Source organism: Notamacropus eugenii, chromosome 4 (genome assembly GCF_028372415.1).
Source record: "Notamacropus eugenii isolate mMacEug1 chromosome 4, mMacEug1.pri_v2, whole genome shotgun sequence".
NCBI lineage: Eukaryota > Metazoa > Chordata > Mammalia > Diprotodontia > Macropodidae > Notamacropus > Notamacropus eugenii.
In genome coordinates, this window is record NC_092875.1 from 429,139,979 (window position 1) to 429,162,321 (window position 22,343).

Genomic DNA, 22,343 nt, shown 5'->3' on the forward strand with positions numbered 1-22,343 from the left:
ATTAGATTTTAATAAAGTAGCTTACATATAGCAGAAGCTTATGTGGTCGTCAGGTTAATGGGGGAACAAAGACTGGAGTTTTTGGAAAACTATACCTGCAGTTGAGTGGTTTGGCCAGAAGGTGTCATCAGACTACCACACATACCCAGTTCTTCTCTTAGGTGATTTGTACCAGTGTATAAGCATTTACATATTTTGTGTGAGTAGAATTTCAGATCTCGTGTGTGTATTCATATATATGTGTGTGCGTGTTCGCATGAGCGTGCACACACACACGGATGACACTGCGTTTTGAGTCAGTGGAATTTTCCCTACCACAGTACTTAGAATTATTTTAATTTTATCCTAGACATCCCTTTTAAGTTTCCTAATGGAAAGTTGATATTCTCTTTCCTTGTGCTGAACTCTACCCTTCTAGATATGACTCCTTCATGTAACCTCTAATTTTCTTCTTCTGCTACTCAGAATAGATAGCAGTCATAAAACTAGTGAGTATCAGAGCTGGGACCCTTAATTAATGGAGGTATTTTCCTGGAGGGGTCATCATAGAAGTCTTATTGGAGGGGATTAGATTTGTTCAGTTTGGCTCCAGCGATGGGTGGGTGTTGTTGAGAGGTAGGATTAGGTTTAATATAAAGTAACACTTCCTAATCACTAGGGCTATGCAGAAATAGAATGAATTGCTTCATGAAGTTGTGTATACTCTCCCTAGAGATACTTAAAACAGAGAGTAGATGATCTTTTATCAGTAATGTTATAAAGGAAATTCTTTGTCAGCTCTAATTCTTTGTCAGCCTGGATGGCTTGTGAGACCATTTCTCTACTCCAGGATCCTATGAGCTTAGGAATCTTTTTTTCTGACTTTGGTTATAGTGTCATTATACTAGTAGATTTGAGATAAAGATGTCCCTCCTATGTCTCCATCTTCTCCACTGGCCAGCCAAGATCTCAGTGACAGGGAAATTTATTTTCTAAACTGGACCTACAACTACCTTCAATTTACGTAACTAATGGTATCTGAGTTTCTTGATTTGGGAAACAGCCACCCTGCCCATTACCTTTTCATTTCTGGAAGCCAATCTTTTTCCCTCTCTCATCCTATATCCTAGATAAAAGAAGATAGTTTTATTTCTTCCTAGAAGGAAAATATGTCAGGTAGCACTAATAATGTATTGAAATGAAAACTATTATGGGCTATTCTATTTTCAAAAGAATTCTTTCTATTTGGTTAGCAGTTTGTTTTTCTTATTTTTCTCTACACTCTAAAGCAAAGGTTCTTAATGTGGGATCCAGAAATCATCCTGGTAAATTGCGTAGTAGGTGCTGATCTGCATTGGTAGAGGGAATTTCCTCATAGAGAGGAATTCCTTTCCCCAAGACCTGTCAAAAACCAAAATAGCTGTTGCTCTAATCTTTTAAGACCTACCACAATCTCTTCAGCCTGTCTTTTCAGTCTTCATTTATCCTAAGTCCCTTCACATGCTCTATGTTTATGTTTTAGGTGGATTCCAATATTTGACCTGCCTTCTTTTGCACAGGCTATTTTACCCCTACCTGAAATCAATCTCTGCAGCTAGGTGACATAGTGGATGAAGTCTGGAGGGGTCTGAGTTGAAATATGGCCTCAGATACTTACTAGCTGTGTGTGATCCTGGGCAAGTTTCTTAACCTCTGTATCAGGAAGCACCCCAACATACACAGGGGGACCTGCTATCACAGGTTCTTAAATCTGCACTCATAAAAGGAAAGGCAACTTTTGAGGCGTTAACAATCACTTTAATCAAGCACAGGATCAGAGAAAATGAAAGTCAGAATTTCAGAGAAATCAAAAATCAACAGACAGTGCTGCCAAACTGCCTGACCACCAACATACATACATCTTTACCAGAGAGGCAAGCACTAACATCAAAAAGGGGGCGGGGAGGGTTGTGGGCACTGCCTAATGGCTTTCCAGAGTATCATCTGGTACACAGACCTTCCAAAAAGCCCCCAAAGTAAAACCTCACTCTCAGAGTGTACACTTCTTTAGAGCCAAAGGGCATAACCCTCTGACCCAGTGCCTCAGTAGAAAAAACAAAAGGTATTTGGGACCCTCCTATAAAACAACTCCCCTAATCAAGCTTCCCACCAAGGACAGGCCCATCAATAGGTGGGAAAGATCCTCCCCAATCACATTATTCAATCCAAGGCACTTTTAGTAAAACAAAAATAGCAGAAGATCCTAATTTGATTGCCATTGCAACCTCTGCCTTAGTTTTCCTCATCAGTAAAATGGAAATCATAATAGCATCTATCTCGTAGGGTTGTTGTGAGACTCAAATGAATTAATATTTGTAAAGCACTTAGCATAGTGCCTGATAAGAAGTGTGTGTGTCCGTCCTTCTTGGCCGAAGAAGACCATGCCATCAGAGAAATGATGACATGACTTGCGCTTGGCTTTGTTTTGAGTGAGGAAGGGCTGTGCAGGTCACCAGCCTCACTTCTCCTCTAGAGCCATCTGAATTCAATCAGTGACCAGATATTCATCAGGATGACTGGAGATGACTCAGGATGAGGCAATTGGGGTTAAGTGACTTGCCCAAGGTCACACAGCTAATGAGTGTCAAGTGTCTGAGGTGAGATTTGAACTCAGGTCCTCCTGACTCCTGCACTGGTACTCTATCCACTGCACCACCTAGCTGCCCTGATAAGAAGTAAGCACGATGTAAATGTGGTTGTTATTACGTCTCAGCCTTCTGAAATATCCTTCTCTTACTTCAAGTCCCAAATCAGTTGTTGCCTACTACATGAAGCTTTCCTTTCTCAATCCTCTTTAATTATAGTTATTTGTAAACATGTCATTTTTCCTTCATATCACCAATACTCAGTAGGTAATTTTAATTAAAGTCAGAACATGGTAAATGCACAGGACAGATACCTATTTAAGAACTAGGAGAGGATGCCAGCCATTAATTATGTAATTAGGATTTTTAAAAGAGCAGTTCTTTCTAAGAACATGTATCATATTTGGAAGTTTATTTGTTTCTTCCTTTCAGCTTGCTCTCAAGATGTCCTAGATGTTTTTTCTAGGTCCTTTCTAGCTAGTGGGCTTTGAAGCACTGGATGGATCCTCAGCCAAGGAGACTATGGCTTATTTCTCAGTCGTTTGAACACTATGGTCATCTTCCTCTGGACACACTACATCCTACCATTATTTTAAGTTGTGATACACAGAACTGAGCACAAGGTTTCAGATGTCAACTGAGTAAGGTAGAGAGTGACAGATCTATCACAAGATTGAGATAGTACACTTCTCTTAATGTAGCCTAGGATTACATTAACTTTTTTTGGCAGAAGTTACACTGTTGGATTTATATTGGCTTTTTTTGGTCCTCTAAAATCCCTGGATCTTTTTCATTTGAATTATTGTCCAATCATACTTTCCACATCTCCTTATCTAGTTGATGAACCTAAATATACACCTTGACATTTCCCTTTTATCTCTCTTCCTCTACTTCCCCCTTTTAATCTTTTTATCCTATCATCATTAAGCTTTCTCATCTACATTTTTGCTGGTCTTCTCTTCTTAGATACAGTCCAGTGTCCTGCCTTTTTTGTAAATTTTTTTCTTCTTTTGACCTTGAGCACCAAAAAAGAACATTTCTATATATGTAACAGATTCAAAAGAAAGAATTCTATATGAAGCTGCATCTCTATTTTATACCCTTTGCTTTGGAAAAATATGTAATACTACATTTTACTTTTAAAACTGTCTTGGTTTTTCTTCCTTCCCAATTTTATTCTGTGAATTTAAAAAAGTTTGTGTAACACCCTCCTCCCCTTTACATTCCTATTGTTCTCAATTAAAAATTTTTTGCCTTGACCTTCTCTATCATAGGTCTTTGGTAACTTGATTGATCAGAGTTTTTTAAGTGTTCAGTTTTCTTTCTAATGTAGTTGCCCTTCTAGAACATATTCTGGTCATTCTTCCCATTTAATTCATACTACCAAGGATTCTCTGAAGTTTTGTTTTTCTTTTCTTACAGGGCAATATTATTCCACTACATTCACGTGTGTTAAAATTTTTTTTCAACCATTTCCCAGTTGTCTAAAAGCAATCTAAAGTACCTTTATGTTCTAGCTCTTTGCTTCTTTTAATTCTCTCCCTTTTCTACCCACCCTCCTAACAGCCCTCATCATTGTTTCCATGTTGAGTCTGATGTGTTTCTACACCAGGGGGTGTTGATGTGGGAGGGAGGGGGTATGCACTTATACAACCCTCCTTTGTTTCAGATAAGAATGAGGTATTTATCTGATGTCTGCTCCCCCAACTCCTTCTTCTTTATTTGTAGATTCTTCTTTTTTGTGAGAAATAGCAAATTCTACCCCATTTTACTCTTCTACACTAGTATATTCCTTTTAGCTTCCATTCTCTTTCCCATGTCAAACTTCAGTTATTTAGCTCCCTCAATACGCATTAAAGTTCAGAAAGGACACTTGCTTCTTGTCTCCATCTTAGAAGGTTGGCAATACATCATTGTGCTGTTCCTCTGGTAGCTTTGAGAAATCTGCCTTTTTTGAGTTTCTCTTGACTGTTGTATTTTAAAGTTTCTACACAGCTCTCTAGTCTTTTCATCAGAAATTTTTGAAAGTCCTCTTCCATTAAAATTTCTCTTTTTCCTGTAGGATCATACTCAGCTTTGCAAGTTGTTATTTTTAGTTGTAAACCTATTTAAGCCTGTTGGAATATTCCAAGAGCCCTCATTCATTAATAGAAGCTTCCAGGTCTTATGTAATCCTTATTGTGGTTTCTTGGTACTTGAATTGCTTCTTTCTGGATGCTTTGCATAGTTTTTTTTTTTTAATTTTGGCCATGCCATTCCTGGGGATTTCCATTTTGCTGCTTTTTTTTTCCCAAAAGGTGTTGTGTTTTGTTTTGTTTTGTTTTGTTTTTAATATAAGCCCTTACATGATGATCAAAATTTATTGGATTTGCTGATACTAAATTATAGAAAATCGCACCACTTTAATTAGTTTATTTGGACACCTTAAGGTAGTGTAACATCAGTTTGGCCACTTTAAACACTGTGATTCCCTGTTGGATAAATCCACAATCTTTACACCCAAACATTAATGTTTATAAAGTAATAAAGCCTTATTAAATCAGCAAAAAATTATTTACTACAACTTAGACCCTGTAACTAGTACACATGATTAAAATTACTTCCTACATTCACATGAACAGTACTTTCCCACCATTTAACATCTCATCCAAAATGTTACATGTGAAATTGTTAGTAACAGGCAAAAGTACTAAACTTGTATATTTAATATTGCATCTGCACTTATATATGAGCAAGCAGGGGATTCACAGTGAGAATCTAGAGCTGCAGAAAGAAGCCTATAAATTATTTAAGAAAATTATTAAATGTTAAGAATTATCTGAAAATATACACTTCTAGCTCTCCATTGTACATAGAAACAGATATCTGTAATAGTCTTTGGCTACTAGAAGCTCTGAACTTTCATTTTGCGAAAATAGCTATGCTTTTAGGTTTTACATCATTTCTCGTCTCCAGTAGGAAGTGTGAGGCATGATGAAAAGTTTACAGTATACCATTTTCATACATGTATAATATCAGTGGGTGAACAGTATCTCTTAGCAGTAATATTGGACATCACTTGGTTTTGCCAGTTGTATACTTATTCTCTTACAAATAAAAATCTCTTATGGCACTGCAAAGTGATTATTAGAATGTGCAAATTGATGCATTTCTTTTCATCCACTTCCTAAAACCACCATGAGAAAGTCCATTTGAGATGTTGTTAGGCTTAATGAAGTTGGAGTGCTGCTGGCACTCTTGATTGAATTGGAGAGTAGATCTTTAGACCTGGTTCAGAGTTACAATATTAAAATAGTTGACATGATAGCTTTTTATAGACCTTCACAGACATTGAATTTTTCTTAGTAATGTATGTGGAGCATTACTTGACAATGTATCCTTGAAGTCTTAGATACTACAGAAATGCCAGATGTTCCTCTTAATGTAAATAGAATTTGATCAATTACATACTGGATCACAAATTCTTTTTAAATTTCAAAGTTAGTATCATTTAACAAGCGCTGATTAATAAATGCTTTTTAGTGTGCATTGAACACTTTAAAATGTGAAACCTTACCAAATAGGTCCTACCTAGACATTCACACGCCTTTTTAGGCTACTGTATACAGTGTTTTAGGTTACCTACTTTCTTCCCTAGAACTGCCTTTGTAGTTCAATCCAAAGTTAACAGTGACAGGTGATGGGCAGCAGTTTGATCCTGTATAATAGACTAGAGATTTTAGATCTTTCCTTTGATTCTCAGTGGGTGGGCAGAGAATCTGATTTCTGAAAAATAGGCCTTTTTGGAGTATGTATTTCCAATTCTTCCTTCACTTAGGAACCCATGAATTTCTGGTTTGTAGGGTTTGCATATTCAGTACTGTTAAACCCTGCCTATTAAAAGGTGATTTCTTAATGTTAAAATGTAGCATTATTTTTAACAGTATGTACTAAAGTAAATAATTGCATTTATTTTATTGATTACATTTACTGCTAAAAGCAACATAATAATAACCTTGAAAAATTTTAAGTTGTTTTTAATAGGGAAATTGAACAAGAATTATTGTAAATTATTATAAATAATTATAAATAAGCCATAAAGTATATGGAATTCATCAAGTGGGGCATTTGATCTCTTCAAGTAAGAAAAACAAATTATATTTGTTCTCAAGTAGAAATATTATCACTTCAGGTTTCCTCACTCTTAGTGCACTGAAGTGCCATGAATGATCTGCGAAGTGGTATAATTATTGTGGAAAGGAAAGACAATTAAGGATTAGCTTATCTGATTTTAAATGAGGCATTGTAATTTTCCGTCACTCTAGACAGATAGTGCTTTTTGTATTTGCCTCCCAAAAGGAAGTTTATATTTAAAATCATCAGAAATTTATCTCTGACCACAATTTACTTCATATGTGATCAGAGACTGTAGTGACTGAGAAGAAGAGCTGGTTCTTAGTTTCATCACCTCTAAAGTAATTTGGGGAGTAGATTATTAAGGTGGAACACAAGTTTTTGTCTAATCACTCTTGTTCCCAAAATGAATTTTTTAAAGAGAGTAAAATTTTCTCATTTAGCTTTTAGATGTGCCTTACTATCTTTGAAACTTTTAAAGATGCCAAAAAAAGCTTGCAGTTTCCATATTGACTCTTTGGTTTGAAAAGTGCTTTAATAGTAGGATATGTGTATTTCATTCCTCTAGAAAAACAAATTAGCTAAATTTAATTTCCTTGTTCATTATCAGAGTATGAAGTTCACCTTTGATCAGAAATTTTAATTATTTTCTAACTTTTGAAATCTTTTGTTTAGGTGAGACATGGAATCCATTAAAATTACACTACCAGTTAAGAAATGTTCGTGAACGATTAGCTAAAAACCTGGTGGAAAAAGGTGTACTGACAACAGAGAAACAGAACTTTCTCCTTTTTGACATGACAACACATCCACTTACCAACAACAACATTAAGCAGCGCCTCATCAAGAAAGTGCAAGAAGCTGTTCTTGACAAATGGGTGAACGACCCTCATCGAATGGACAAGCGTTTGCTGGCTCTTATTTACCTCGCTCATGCTTCTGATGTCCTTGAGAACGCTTTTGCCCCTCTTCTGGATGAGCAGTATGATTTAGCCACAAAAAGAGTGCGACAGCTTCTGGATCTAGACCCAGAAGTTGAATGTATGAAGGCCAACACCAATGAGGTCCTGTGGGCTGTAGTTGCGGCCTTTACGAAATAGCTGTTGTTGGACTGTCCTTTCATGTTTTTTCTCTTCTATTGACTTCGTTTTCTGTAATTCGTACTTTCTCACAATATGAATTGGATCTTGTTTTATGGAAACAGTAGGTGGCTTTTCCTGTATGTTGTGTGTATGCAAGATTCTGCTGGTACGAGACACCTTCCTATTTCTGTTATTAAAAAAATTACTGCCATATTGGCATTCCATTTACTATTGAGCTCAAGTTGCTTGCAGTTCTTAATGTACATTTTCATTTGTTTTTGCTATGCTTTGACTTTCAAAGTACCTTCACTCCCACATGCACATCTTTTGGATTGCCTCATCTTGAGTTGTTCCATATGTGTATGTGTCTCTAGGCGTTCTGCAGTACAGTTCAGACAGAAGTTCACAAAAAAGGCCTTTAACTCACCAAAGGTAAATATCTGTATCTATTAGGACATTTTATACATAGATCTCAGTTGAAATGTGTACTTAGCAAAGTTATTTTTAAATCAAAACAGCACATTAAATACTTATGTAAAATGCCCCCTTGAAGTTTTGCTTCCAATGTAAATCTTACTGTATACATATACCATGGTTTAATAGTTAAAAACCAAAATGAAAGTTTTTGTCTAAAGGTCCAGTTGTTTCACATAGCAGGTTTGGGATGAAATATGCATTCCAGTATATTCTGTATATAGTTTGAATTGTATATTAACAGCCCCCTTCTGATTCTATTCCTCTCCGTCAAAGTATTTTTCAAGATTTAATTAGTTATATGTCTGTGTGTCTCCTTGCTTCAACCATTGCCATTTGGTCAAAACTTTGACCTCTTTACTAAGGGGAAAAAAGAATGTGTGTTTTGAATACATGTATGTTTATAATTGATCCCAGTATCTACTGAGCTGTGCCATTCATGGTACTCTGCCTGTGCATCTATATTTTGGACATTTATCATCCCATCTCGTTCATATAATTTCTGTATGGAAATAGGCTTGTGACCAGTACTGATCTTGAGTACAGTTTTAAAAAAAAAAAACAAACAACTTTTGTCTTCAAGTAACTTAATGTTTGTCTCTTAAATGTCATTTATCTACTTAATGCTTTTTTGGGGGAACAGGGTGGGGGAGGTGGGAAGCAAATGTCAATCCTAGCAGGTGTTGCATGTAAATTGTTAGCAAGTAATGACTACAGCTCAGATGATTAAGATTTGTGTAACAGGAAGCTCTGCTATGTTTTCATTTTTTTATATATTATAATTATGATGATTTGCTCATTATTGTAAAATTATAAACTTTGACTTTATAAAGTTCAGTTACTATTACTTTACCACTGCTTGTCATACCACCATTGGTTTCATAATGTAAATACTAAACATTGAAAAATAAAACATCAAATTTTTTATCACCATAGTACCTACTAATATTGGGGCTTTCAGGTGTTTAGAATTATTTTTGTTTAACATTGAGGGCAAAAATACTAGATGGTGTATAATTCTAGAGTTGAAATTTAAGGGATCCCTAATCTGTATACTAGCTTTTTACCTGACATAATAAATAAACTATGATCTTGAAAGTGCCTGAACCAGAGCAAGAATGTCATTTGTAATTGTTTTCCAGATAACTTTCATTCATAGGAAATTAGTAGATCATATTGTTACCTTGTATAATTATAATCATTTCTACATGTAGCTGTTACACATTTTCACCTTTCCTCAAAGATCACTTTACTTAAAGTGATAAAAAGTATAAGATGTTTATTTGATGTATTTTTTTTCCCTCATAGAATGAGTAAACCATTACCAGTATTTGTTATCTGTTGAGACAGCTAGGTATCACAGTAAAGGGCTTAAAACAGGAGTCAAGAAGACCTGAATTCAAATCCAGCCTCAGAATTGTCTGTATGATTGGGTGGGGATATAATAGCACCTACCTCTGATCGTTGTTGTGAGGATCAAATGAAATATTTGTAAAGCACTTTACAATCCTTAAAGTGTTATGTAAATGCTGATATTATAATGTTATCTTGATAGAATTCACCAATTTACTGCATTTTAAAAAAAACTTTTATAATGAGATTATTTTAAAAGTTTGTGTCATTTTTAGAGAATTCTTTTAGAAGGATAATATCTAAACACTGAGACATGGTGAATTTGATTCTCTCCTGCACATAATGAAGTGTTTATTCATAAGTATAGAGAGGAAAGAAGTATAATCCTCCAAGGTCTTACCCCAGAGCATAGTACTCTAAGTCCTGGTGCTGCTGGATCATTTCCTTGTTCTGTATCTGAATTGAAATTCCGATACTATTATTCATTTTTGAAACTCAAAAAATAGTGGCATAGATGGTCACTAAGTCCCAATATTTTATTTCCTGGATGAATAAATAAAGTTCTTCATGTGAGAAGCAGGAGAAGAGTGACTCTGTGGAAATTGTTACTCTGTTGTTGAGTGTTTTTTCATGGGTTTGTAGGTGTTGTTCCACAGGTCTGAGAATCAGATAATATGAGGATATTTTAACATAATTGTCTATAAAAATCCATCTGATAATTCACACTTATCGTCTGAGTTAGTTGAACGTGTGGGAAAAGATTGGTTTTACTTTTAAATAACGTGGTCTAATAATACAGGACTGAAATTGAGCCAGAGATTCAGATATTAAATTACAGTTACTAAACATTGTCATTGCCTGGATAATTGCTGTTCTTGGCTTAAGGCAGGTCTTAATTATTGTATAAATTCATAGTTTTAAAGCTCTAAGGGACATCAGAGTTCATCTAGTCTACCTCCCTAATTTTACAAATGTAGAAACTGAAACCCACAGTGACTAAGTGATCTGCCCAATGTCACATTTAGTAAGCAACAGATGGGATATGAACCCAGCACCTCTGATTTCAGAGCTAGTGCTCTTGTCACTATACTAGAATGAATCCCTTGTGATTTCTACTGTTTTGGGCTCTTGCTACAGGGTCAGTATCACTTGGAATAAAAGCATTCGTTTGAAATGTGTGCTCTGGGAAAAAAAGATTTTTTTAAATCCCTTTTTATTTGCCAGTCACTATTCGAAGTGGTGGGGGATACATAAACAAAAACTGAGCAAAGCAAGCCTTTCCCTTAAGGAATTAATATAGTAAGTGCGGAGACCAAAAATGGTGACTAGAAAAAAGGTGTTTCGGTAATTTCAAGGATGATCAATGGAACCATGAAGCGGCTGACTGACAGTCTTGGCCAGGTTATACAGTACTATTGAATCTGTGATTCTAAATATAGCATTTTGCAAACCTTATATAACTATATAAATAACTGTTATGAATCAATGTTAGATTTTTGTTTTGGAATTAAGACCCCTAATTGGCAGATTGGCATTGTTTGTTCATGTTCTGTACTTTATTCAAAATAACATTTTTATCCCTGTGCAGGAGTTATTTTCTTTACTGAGGTCTTTGTACTTCCTCTACCATATGGCCAATTCTGATTTTTAAGGAATTACTTTTTTCAGTATTTTTTTTTTTGGTGCCTTTTTTACTAAACTTAATTTTTTTCTATTTTTAATTTATTTAGTTAAATATCTCCCAATTATAGGTAAAATATAAGAATTATTTTTTTAAATGGCAGAATTTCAAATTCCCTCTTGTCCCTTCCCCTTTCCCTCTTTAAGAAGATTATGTTATATAGATTCTACATGTGAAATCATGCAGAATATTTCTATTTAGCCATATTTGCAAAAGAAAACACAAAGAAAATAAAAATAAAAGTATGCTTCCATCTGCATTCAGAGTTCATCAGTTCTCAGATGAGTATAGCATTTTTCATCATGGTGTCCTTTGGATGATTGTGTTGATCAGAGTGGCCAAGTCTTTCACAGTTGATCATTGTAACAATATTGCTGTTATTGTGTACGATATTTTTCTGGTTCTGCTCACTTCATTTTGCATGAGTTCATATAAGTCTTCTCAGGCTTTTTTTGACCCTTCATTGCTTATTGCAGAATAGTATTCCATCACAATCATATACCACAACTTGTTCTGCCATTTTCCCAATTGATGGGCATCTCCTTAATTTCCAATTTTTTACCACCACAAAGAAAGCTGTTGTAAATATTTTTGTCCAGACAAGTCCTTTTCCCTTTTACTTGATCTCTGGGAGGCAGACCTAGTAGTGGTATTGATGGGTCAAAGGATATGTAGAGTTTTATCTCTGAGCATAGTTCCAAATTGTTCTCCAGAATGGTTGAATTAGTTCTCAGTGCCACTAGCAGTGTATTGGTGTCTCAGTTTTAACACATTCCTGCCAGCATTTGTCATTTTCGCCAGTCTGATAAATGTGAGGTATGTCAGAATTGTTATAATTTGGATTTCTCTAATCAGTGATTTAGAGCACTTTTTCATATGACTTCATGGCTTTGATTTCTTATGAAAAATACCTGTTCATATCCTTTAACCATTTATCAACTGAGGAATGGTGCATATTTTTACAAGTTTGGTTCAGTTCCCTATTATATTTGAAAAATAAGACCTTTGTCAGAGAAACTTGCTGTAAAAGTTTGTTCCCAGTTTTGTGCTTTCCTTCTAATTTTGGCTCCCTTGTTTGTACAATTTATGTAATCAAAATTATCTGTTTTACTTCATAATTCTATTTATATCTTGTTTGGTCATAAGCTTCCCTTATCCATAGATCTGGCAGGTATATTTTTCCATGCTCTCCTAATTTACTAATGATATTACCATTTTAATGTCAAATCATTTATCCATTTTGATCTAATCTTGTTACATAGTGTGAGTTGCTGAGCTACACCTAGTCTGCTAAATTGCTTTCTAGTTTCCTAGCAATTTTTGTCATGTTGAATTCTTACCCTAAAAGTTTGGATCACTGGGTTTATCAAACACTCAGATTGCTGTGATCCGTTTACTACTGTGTATTGTGTGCCTAATCTATTTTGCTAATCCACCATCTGTTTCTTAGTACCAGATTGTTTTGATTATTATCTCTTTAAAATATAGTTTGAAATCTGTACTGCTAAGTTGCCTTCCTTCATGTTTTTATTTTATTCCATTAATACTTTTGTTCTTCCAGATGAACTTTGTTACTATTTTTTCTAGCTATGTAAAATAAAATAATTCTTTGGTAGTTTGGTATGGCACTGAATAAGCAGATTAGATAGAATTGTTTTATATTGGCTTAGCCTTTTCCTCATCTAATCATTTTAGTCATGTCTGTGCTCCCTTTTGGAATTTTCTTGGCAGAGATACTGGAGTGGTTTGTCATTTCCTTCTCTAGCTGATTTTACACATGAAGGCTTTTTTTTTGTTTGTTTGTTTTTTAAACACATTTGGCTCAGCCTAACCATGAGCAATTAAGATTTCTCTAATTGTTTAGATATTTTATTTCTTTGAAAAGTGTTTTGTAATCATGTTCATATAATCCCTGGGTTTATCTTGGCAGGTAGGCACCTAAGTATTTTATATTGCCTGCCATTATTTTAAATCGAATTTCTCTGTCTCCTGCTGGGTTTTGTTGGTAGTATATAAAAATACCGATAACTTAGGTGGGTTTATTTATCTTACAACTTTGCTGACGTTGTTAATTGTTTCAGCTAATTGATTCTCTAGGGTTTTCTGTACCATCATCATCTGCATAGAGTGATATTTTTGTTTTCTCGCTCGTTTTTATTCCTTCAATTTCTTTTTCTTACAACTGTAGCTAGCATTCTAGCATAATACTGAGTAATAATGGTGATAATGGACATCCTTGCTTCACTCCGGTTCTTATTTTGAAGGCATCAAGTTTATATCCCCATTATATGTAATGCTTGCTCTTGGTTTTAGATAGATATTGTTATTTTAAGAAATGCTCCAATCACAGCATATCATTTTTCACTTTCTGTATTTTTTTTTCCTTAAGGTCTGTTTCTTTCACAACATGACTAACAACTATGTTTTACGTAATTGATCATGTATAGCCCATACCAAATTGCTTGCTGTCTCAGGGAAAGGGGGAGGGAGAGAGAGAGAAAATTTGATGGTGAAAGAAAAATTTTTTAAACGAGTGTTAAAAATTGTCTTTATATGTAAATGGGGAAAATAAAATATTCAAACAAACAAGAAATGCTCCATTGGTTCCTATACTTTCTAGTGTTTTTTATAGGAATGAGTGTTGTATTTTGTCGAAGGCTTTTTTTACATCTCGATAATAGTTATGAGATTTTGTTTTTTTTTTTATTGATGTGATCAGTTATTTTCATAGTTTTCGTAATATTAAGCTTGTTCTTCATTACCAGTATAAATCCTACCTGGTCATAGTCAATGAACTTTGTACTATGTTTCTGTAATCTCTTTGCTAGTATTTAGAAGTTTTTGCACCGATAATTATTAAGGAAATTGGTCAATAGTTTTCTTTGTTTTTGCTCTCCCTTGTTTAGGTATCAAAACTTAACTTTTGCATTATAAGAGGGATTTGGTAGAATTTCTTATTTACCTGTTTTTCTTAAATAGTTTATTATAGTATTGGGATTAATAGCTCTTAATTCTCTCATGAATCTGTTACTTGGTATTTTTTCGTAGGCAGCTCATTGATGGCTTATTCAATTTCTTTTTTTAAAATATAGAGCTATTTAAGTATTTTATTTCCTCTTCTGTTAATTTGGGAGTTTATATTTTTTAAAATATTCATCCAGCTCACTTAGAATGACAATTTTACCAGCCTTTAATTGGGCAGAATAACAATTGTTTTGATTTCATCTTTATTGGTTGTTAATTCTTTTTACATAACTTTATTGTATTCTCATTTCTTTACCCAATTTTTCCTCCACTGTTATTTGATTTTTAAAATCATTTTTTTTTTCTCCCTTGAAAATGTCTGTAGTTTTTCTAAGAATTCTTTTGGGCTTGTGTCCAGTATGTGTTTTTCTTTGAGGTTTTGCTTGTAAATGTTTTTTAAGTTATTGCCTTCTGAGTTTGTATCTTGACCTTCCCTGTCACCATCAATAGCTTTTTATGATCAGGTTCTTTTTTGTTGTTATATACTCATTTTTCCAACCTATTTCTTGACTTTGGACTTTATATTAGAATTAGGTTCTTCTCACTTCTGGAGGCAGTTATCCTGAGCTATAGGCTTTTATGCCCCTATGCTGCTTTCACAACTAGTTCTGGGGGCCTGTAATTTTTCAGTGTTTCTAGAGTGGTATGATCTGGGGAGTGGTCTGGACACTGCCCTCCTGGTCTGCTCTGGTTATTATTGAGATTACAATCACTCTTCTCTGCCCTGGGTAATGGGTGATGGAGCTGCCAAGTGGTGCCAAATCCTGTGCCCAGTGCTAGCTAGCACAGGCATCATCTAGGACTTCTGACTAGGTTTTTACTTCCCTTACCGTTCCTGTGCACTGTGGGTGTTGCTGCTACCACCACCAGCCCACAGCTAGTGCCACTTCTGCCACAATGAGTTCCCAGCTAGCCTCTACCTCGTTGTTTACAGACCTTTCTGTCTTCCAGGCTGTCTTGGGCTGGAAACATAACTTAGTGTGTTTTATTGGTTATCCTGCTCAGAATTCGGTTTGATATGCTTTTTAAAGTTTTTTTTAGAGGGGTATATTGAGAGAGCTCAGTAAAAATAACTCACTTCACTCCCCCATCTTGGATCTATCCAACCATTGTCTTTGAGATATCAAGGTTTAGATTGACTAATTCTGTTGGAGGATTTGGGGTCTTAGTGACTATGGTTTTTGAGGCTGAATGTTCTTACTTGAGCTCAGTTCAGTTTCCAGAGGCTTTGACCTTCCAGAAAGTATGGCTTAAAGAAAAGGAAAATTACTTTGGTAGAAAGCCTCTAATATGCAGCACAGAACCTTTAGACATTCATCTCACTTATATTTGCCAGTCTACTTTTCCAGGACCTATTATCCATTGTCTCAAAGAGGTAAGATACACCGTGGAAAGGAATATGGAGAAAATATTTTGGCTTCAACTTAGAAGAAAGATGTAGCAGTGAGTGATACTTAGAGAATGAATACAGAAAGAAAGGTGCCTATCGTCTTCCATGGCCAAAGTGTCTACTATCCACCATGGCTACTTGGCTGTGTGGGAAGATTTGTCCAGCCCTCCCTTCCCTTGGATGGTACTATCCACTCTAATAAGTGATTCTTCTGCCTTTGCTTGAAGACCTTTTGTTTGGGGATGACGATCCCATTGGTTTGGTTTATTTGGTCTTTTTCAATATACAGCAAAACTTTCTGATTCCTTTTTAATATCCTCTTTCTTGACATGAGGCAGTATAGATAGATTTCTCTTGTTCTTACTAAGTAAATCTTAGAGTGTTTTTGTTTTCCACTACTAAGCTGTGAGCTACAGAAACGAGGTCTATTGGTAGAAAGTTTGATCTGGTGTAATTACATTTTAATGAAAAATGTTAGTATGGAGTGTGAAGGTGTTGGTTTCATGTAGAGAGTGCAGTCACTGCTAAAGTTCCTCTCCAATACAGAACCACCGAGGTAATAAGTAGGATTAAAGAACAGATTAGTGACCATCTAATTCACAAATGGTACTAGGAGAATAATTGCAAAGAACAGTGTCTAGAAGTTTTTAATCTGGGATCTGTAAACTTGTTTTTTAATGTTGACAATTATTTCAGTATAATTGGTTTCCTTTATAATTCTGTGTACTTATTTTAAATATTGAAAAACATTCTGAGAAGAGGTCCATAGGTTTTATCAGATTGATGGGGGAGAGTGGCAAGGTAGGGCACAGCAGAAAAAAAAGATTAAGAATCCATGGATTCTTAGTGGATCCTAGAGTCCTAATGGATTGTAGCCTAATTTATTTCATACTGTTAAATCTGTTCCCTGTAAAATCAACCAAGCTGTGTCTTTGTTTTCCTCAAGTCTTCTCTTTCCCTATTTCCAGCGGGAAATCCTCAAATCTTGAAAATGAGACATGTTTTTAAGCAACGGGGAAACGTTATTTGGCAAAAGGTTAAAAAACACAAGAGAATATTCTAAAAGCTGCAAATTTATTCTCAGGTTAAAAAAAAGTAATTTTATTACCTTTGAACTTACGTCAATAAATGAAGATGGACTGAAGAAATGGCAGGTGTTTTCACTTATCAAAACAGGAATATTTCACACTGAATGGAGCATGTCATAATTCATTTCTCTCATCACTGCTACCAGTTGTCATTCATTGAAACAAACCAGGAACAAAATACTTACGAGCTAGTATGTGGATCAAAATTTTATGGCAACACACTGTTCTTTCCCATTAAACATTAACTCAAGTTAAAATTCCACAGTATGATGACTCTGTTTTGCCTTCAGATGTCTATAAGAACCCTGTTAGAATTGAAATGGTATTTTTTATTTTCATAATTGAACCAGATGTTACATGATATCTTTTCAATTAAGTATTCTGTAAGAGTATTTCACCTGCATATTTCATTTTTTTCAGAAAACTGAACATATATATGTATATCTATATCTATATACATACATACTATAACACAAAAATAGAATTATACATGAAACTAAATCTTAGTTTTACATTGCTTGCTTTAAACATAAATAATGTTTCTTTGAAAACTGTCCTGGCTACACTTCCTTCACTTCTCTTTAGTGCACTTCCCCTACATTTAAGAATATGTGACTCCTTCTGCATATTAGTACATTACTTCTCTGTTAGGAGGTAGGTAGCATTCTGGATTTCTGGAATCATGGTTGATCATTGAATTGATCCAATTTTTTTTGGTCTTTAATTGTTTCCCTTTACAATGAAGCCATAATATAAATTATCCTGATTTTGTTCACATCACTCAGCATTAGTTCATACAAGTTTTATTTGGACATAGTTCTACATAACTTTCTAGACTGGCCAAACCAATTCATAGCTTCACCAGTCTTCTTCAGTGTGCATATTTTCCTGCAGTCCCTTCAACATTTATCATTTTCCTGTTTTGTTAACTGCAAATCTGATAAGTATAAAGTTGAACCCCAGAGTTTTATTTAATTTGCATTTCTGTATCATTGATTTGGGGCATTCTTTTGATACAAATATCTCAATTTTTTTCCATTGAAGAAATTTTTTGACCATGTATCAATTGGAGAATGGCTCTTATTTTTTTTTAAATAATTTTTAATTTTGGATTCCAGCCTCCTTGTCTCAGCAGCAGATCATACTTTCCAGCCTCACCAAGCACTGATAAGATGTCAAGCAAAGGCACCGTGGTTCTTGCCTACAGCGGAGACTTGGACGCACCTGTATCCTGGTGTGGCTGAAAGAACAAGTCTATGATATTGCCTACCTGACCAAGTTTGAACAGAAGGAAGATTTTGAAGAGGCCAGGAAGAAGGTATTGAAACTTGGAGCCAAAAAGATTTTCATTGAGGATGTCAGTAAGGAATTTGTGGAGGAGTTCATCTGGCCAGCTGTTCAGTCCATCACCCTCTATGAAGATTGCTACCTCCTTGGCACCTCCTTTGCCAGACCTTGCATTGCTCAAAAACAGGTGGAAGTTGCTTGCCAGGAAGAAGCTAAGTACATGTCCCATGGAGCCACAGAAAAAGGGGCATGACCAGATCTTGTTTGAGCTCACTTGCTACTTCTTGGTCCCTCAGATTAAGGTCATAGCTCCCTGGAGGATGCCTGAATTCTACAGTAGCTTCAAAGGACTCAATGACCTGATGGAGTATGCCAAGCAACATGGAATCCCAGTTCCAGTCACCCCCAAGAACCCATGGAGCATGGATGAGAACCTTATGCACATCAGCTACAAGGCCAAAATTCTGAAGAACCCCAAGAACCAAGCAACTCCTGGTCTCTACACAAAGACTCAGGAACCTACAAAGGTTCCCAGCAGCCGGATGTTTTAGAGATTAAGTTCAAGAAAGGTGTTCCCATGTGGGTGACCAGTGTCAAAGATGGCACGTACCACCACACGTCCTTGGAACTCTTTCTCTACCTGCATGGAATTGCGGCCGAACATGGGGTCTGCCAAATTGACATTGTGGAGAACCGCTTCATCGGAATGAAGTCCAGAGGCATCTACGAGACTCCAGTGGGACCAATCCTCTATCATGCTCATTTAGACATGGATCGAGAAGTGTGTAAAATCAAACAGGGCCTAGGTTTGAAATTATCCGAATTGGTGTACCATGGTTTCTGGCACAGTCCCGAGTGTGAGTTTATTCACCACTGCATTGCCAAGTCCCAGTAAGGGGTTGAGGGCAAGGTCTATATCTTTGGCCGAGAATCTCCGCAATCACCGTACAATGAAGAGCTGGTGAGCATGAGTGTGCAGGGAGACTGAGCCTACCAATGCCCCTGATTTCATCAGCATCAACTCCCTCAGGCTAAAGGAATATCATTGTCTGCAGAGCAAGGTCACTGCCAAATAGACTAAGCAGCCATTGGTAATGTGAAGCGGCTCCCAGCATCGCTGCTGATATCCCCAATAGCGCTGAATGTCCTGACAGTTTGTGATCGTTGCTCACTCTCCTGGACTGCAGCTCATCCAGGCTTTGTTTAGTGTTCCTGTAGCAGATACAAGGGGTCTACAAGGGAATGGGGTAGAAAATATAGCCATCATAATAATGACCATAATAGTGGGGCAGCTAGGTGGTCCAGTGGATTAGAGCGCCCGTGCATGAGTCAGGAGGACCTGAGTTCAAATCTCACCTCAGACACGTGACACTCACTAGCTGTGTGACCTTGGGCAAGTCACTTAACCCCAATTGCCTCATCCTGGGTCATCTCCAGTCATCCTGATGAATATCTGGTCACTGGATTCAGATGGCTCTGGAGGAGAGGTGAGACTGGTGACCTGCACAGCCCTCCCTCACTCAAGCAAAGTCAAGTGTAAGTTATGTCATTGTGTCTCTGGTGGCACAGTCTTCTTCGGGCAAGGAAGGATGAACACGCATTTTTCCTCCTGTAATGCTGTACTCCGTTTTGCTAAGGAAGTGATTCTTGACTCCTAAGTATATATTCTTTGCACTCTGAAATATCATATTCCAAAATCTCTACTTCTTTATAGTGGTTTCTGCTAACTTGTGTATGATCTTGAATGTTGTAATTACTTTCTGACTGCTTGCAGTATTTTTTCTTTGATATGGAATTCTGAATTTTGACTATGATGTTCTGGGAGTTTTAATTTTTGAGTTTCAGGAAGTGATTAGTGGATTCACTCTGTTTCTACTTTGCCCTCTGGTTCTAAGAGATCTGGGCAGTTTTATTTTTAGGATTTCTTGAAATATAATATCTATACTTTTTTTGTCATGGCATTCAGGTAGTCTAATGATTCTTGTTTTCTCCAAAATCTGTTTTCTAGGTCAGTTGTTTTTGCTATGAGATACCTTATATATATTTTAAAATCTAGACTTTTGACTTTATTTTAATGTTTTTTATTGTGTCATTCTCATTTGGAGGAGTTTGTGGCTTGAGTAAGATTGCATATCTCTTTGGGCTAGTCTGTTAATTCCCTTTCCAGTTCTTTTATAGCTCTCATTTATTTTCCAATTTTTTCCTGTAGCGTTTTCATTGATACAAACTTTTAAAAAGGAATTCTAGTTGAATTTTCCCCCGCCATGTTTTTTTTCTGACACTTTGCTGTTCAAGTTTTAGAGTCATCCTCTTCTTCTGGGTTTGTATCTTGAGTATCTCTGTTACCATATTAATTTTTTTTTTAATGGTGTAATTCTTTGTTTGATCACTTTATCCATCTACTTTTTGACTTTGGACTTATGTTAGGAGGACCTGTTGGGACTTTGGATAATTGGATATTGGCACTGGATAATGCGTTGTTAATCCCTGATGGCTTCAGTTTGGGCTTGTTCACTGGAACAGAAACCCTACTTCATCTTGGGGTCTGAGCCACACTGCTGCAGCTTGCTTTTGAATATTTTTCTATCTCACTACACAGTCTAGGATTCATTACTGCTCCTCATCCCAGAATGTCATCCATGGACACATTTACCCTTTTTAGTCTGCCCTGGATCTGTGACCCAGAACTGCGTAGTAGGAGAAAAAGCTGCCAGTTGGCACTTGTTCCCATACCCTGCATGAATGGGGTCAAAGGACTATGGTACAGTTGTGGGACCTCTTCTTAACATCCTCTCCCTCTACTGGAGTATTCCATCGGTGCACTCTTGGCTAGATCCTGTCCCTACTGTTTGGAGACTTATGTCTCTTTGTCAATGTCAGTGGAAGAAACGACTCATTACATTTTCTTGCATTTCCTGATTAGAATTTGATCTGGTACATATTTTAGTTGTGTTGAAGTTTCCTCATCCCCATCGTGGGTGTCAGGGCAGAGAGCTCACTACTCCTTCGTGTTACTCCACCATCTTGCCTTTGCATGGGAATGGTACATATTCTTTTAAGTTTGAATCACTTTCTTTGTATAGCTTTTAAATGAGATCTTTTTCAGAAAAGTTTGATCCAACAATTTTTCCCCAGTTAAACTTTTCCCTTTCAATGTTAGAATAATTGGATTTATTTGTATGAACCTCTTAATAATTTTATGTAATCCAAGCTTTCCATCTTATCTTCTTTGATCCTCTCAGTTCTTGTTTGGTCCTGAACCTTTCTCCTGGCAGTAGATCTACAGAGAATTTCTTTCTTGTTCCTCTAATTTGTTTATAAAGTGACCTTTTGTATTTAGATCTTGAATCCATTTGGAGTTTAATCTTACTATATGGTACAAAGTGTTGATCTAAACCTGGTTTCTGCCAGACTGCTAACGAGTTTCCCCAACAGTTTTTGTCGAATAGTGTTCTGGTAGCTGGGTCTTTGAGTTTATAAATTACTAGGTTACTGAGTTTGTTTGCTTCTTTATATTATATATCAAATCTGTTCTAGTGATTGACTTCTCTCTTTTTTACTGAATACCAAATTGTTTTGATGATTTCTGATCTGTAGTACAGTTTGAAATCTGGTGCTGCCAAGCCCCCTTCCTACTTCTTGTCATTATTTCCTTTCATATTCTTTGTTCTTTAGTCAGTCAGTCAGCCTTCATTTATTAAGCACTTACCATGTGCCAATCACTGTGCTATGGACTGGGCATACAAGGAAAGTAAAAAAATAGTCCTTGCTTTTAAGGAGCTCATAGTTGAAAAGGGAAGTAATATTCAAAGAGCCATGTACAAAGATAAATAAACCAGGAAAAATGATAGAAAACAGACAGAAGTAACTAGCATTAAGGGACTATCAGTAAAAGTTTCTTACAGAAGGTGATAGTTGGCTGATTTTTTTCCTCCGGATGAATTTTGTTATAATTTTTTTCTAGCTCTATAATCTATTGGTAGTTGGCATGGCACTGAATAAACAAATTAACTTAGATAACTGTCATTTTTATTATATTGTCAGCCTCCATATGAGCATTAATATTTCTTATTTAGGTCTATATGCCAAGCCTAGAGGCCTGTATTGGGCTACCCGAGTCTTTCTTACCTGTCCCAGGTCTTCGGTTGGCCAAACCGGATAAACGTATGAGAGAAAGGATGTTCCAGAGTCGAACAGGGGTTGAGCTTTATTCCAGGGAATCGGTTACAAGTGCAGGGGAATCTTCCT

The 22,343-nt window shown here is 36.1% G+C and overlaps 1 protein-coding gene and 1 pseudogene across 1 annotated transcript in view; both read left to right on the top strand.

The window, feature by feature from the left end:
• Window positions 1-9,379, top strand: part of GOLPH3 (golgi phosphoprotein 3) — a 50,333-nt gene extending 40,954 nt beyond the window's left edge. Inside the window, exon 4 of the mRNA XM_072605911.1 lies at window positions 7,392-9,379. Within this exon, the coding sequence (XP_072462012.1) occupies window positions 7,392-7,816 (425 nt within the window). The 3' untranslated portion in view covers window positions 7,817-9,379. The remainder of the gene's footprint in view (window positions 1-7,391) is intronic.
• A 117-nt stretch (window positions 9,380-9,496) lies between these two features.
• LOC140501868 (argininosuccinate synthase pseudogene) lies at window positions 9,497-22,305 on the top strand (annotated as a pseudogene).
• Window positions 22,306-22,343: the final 38 nt, after the last annotated feature.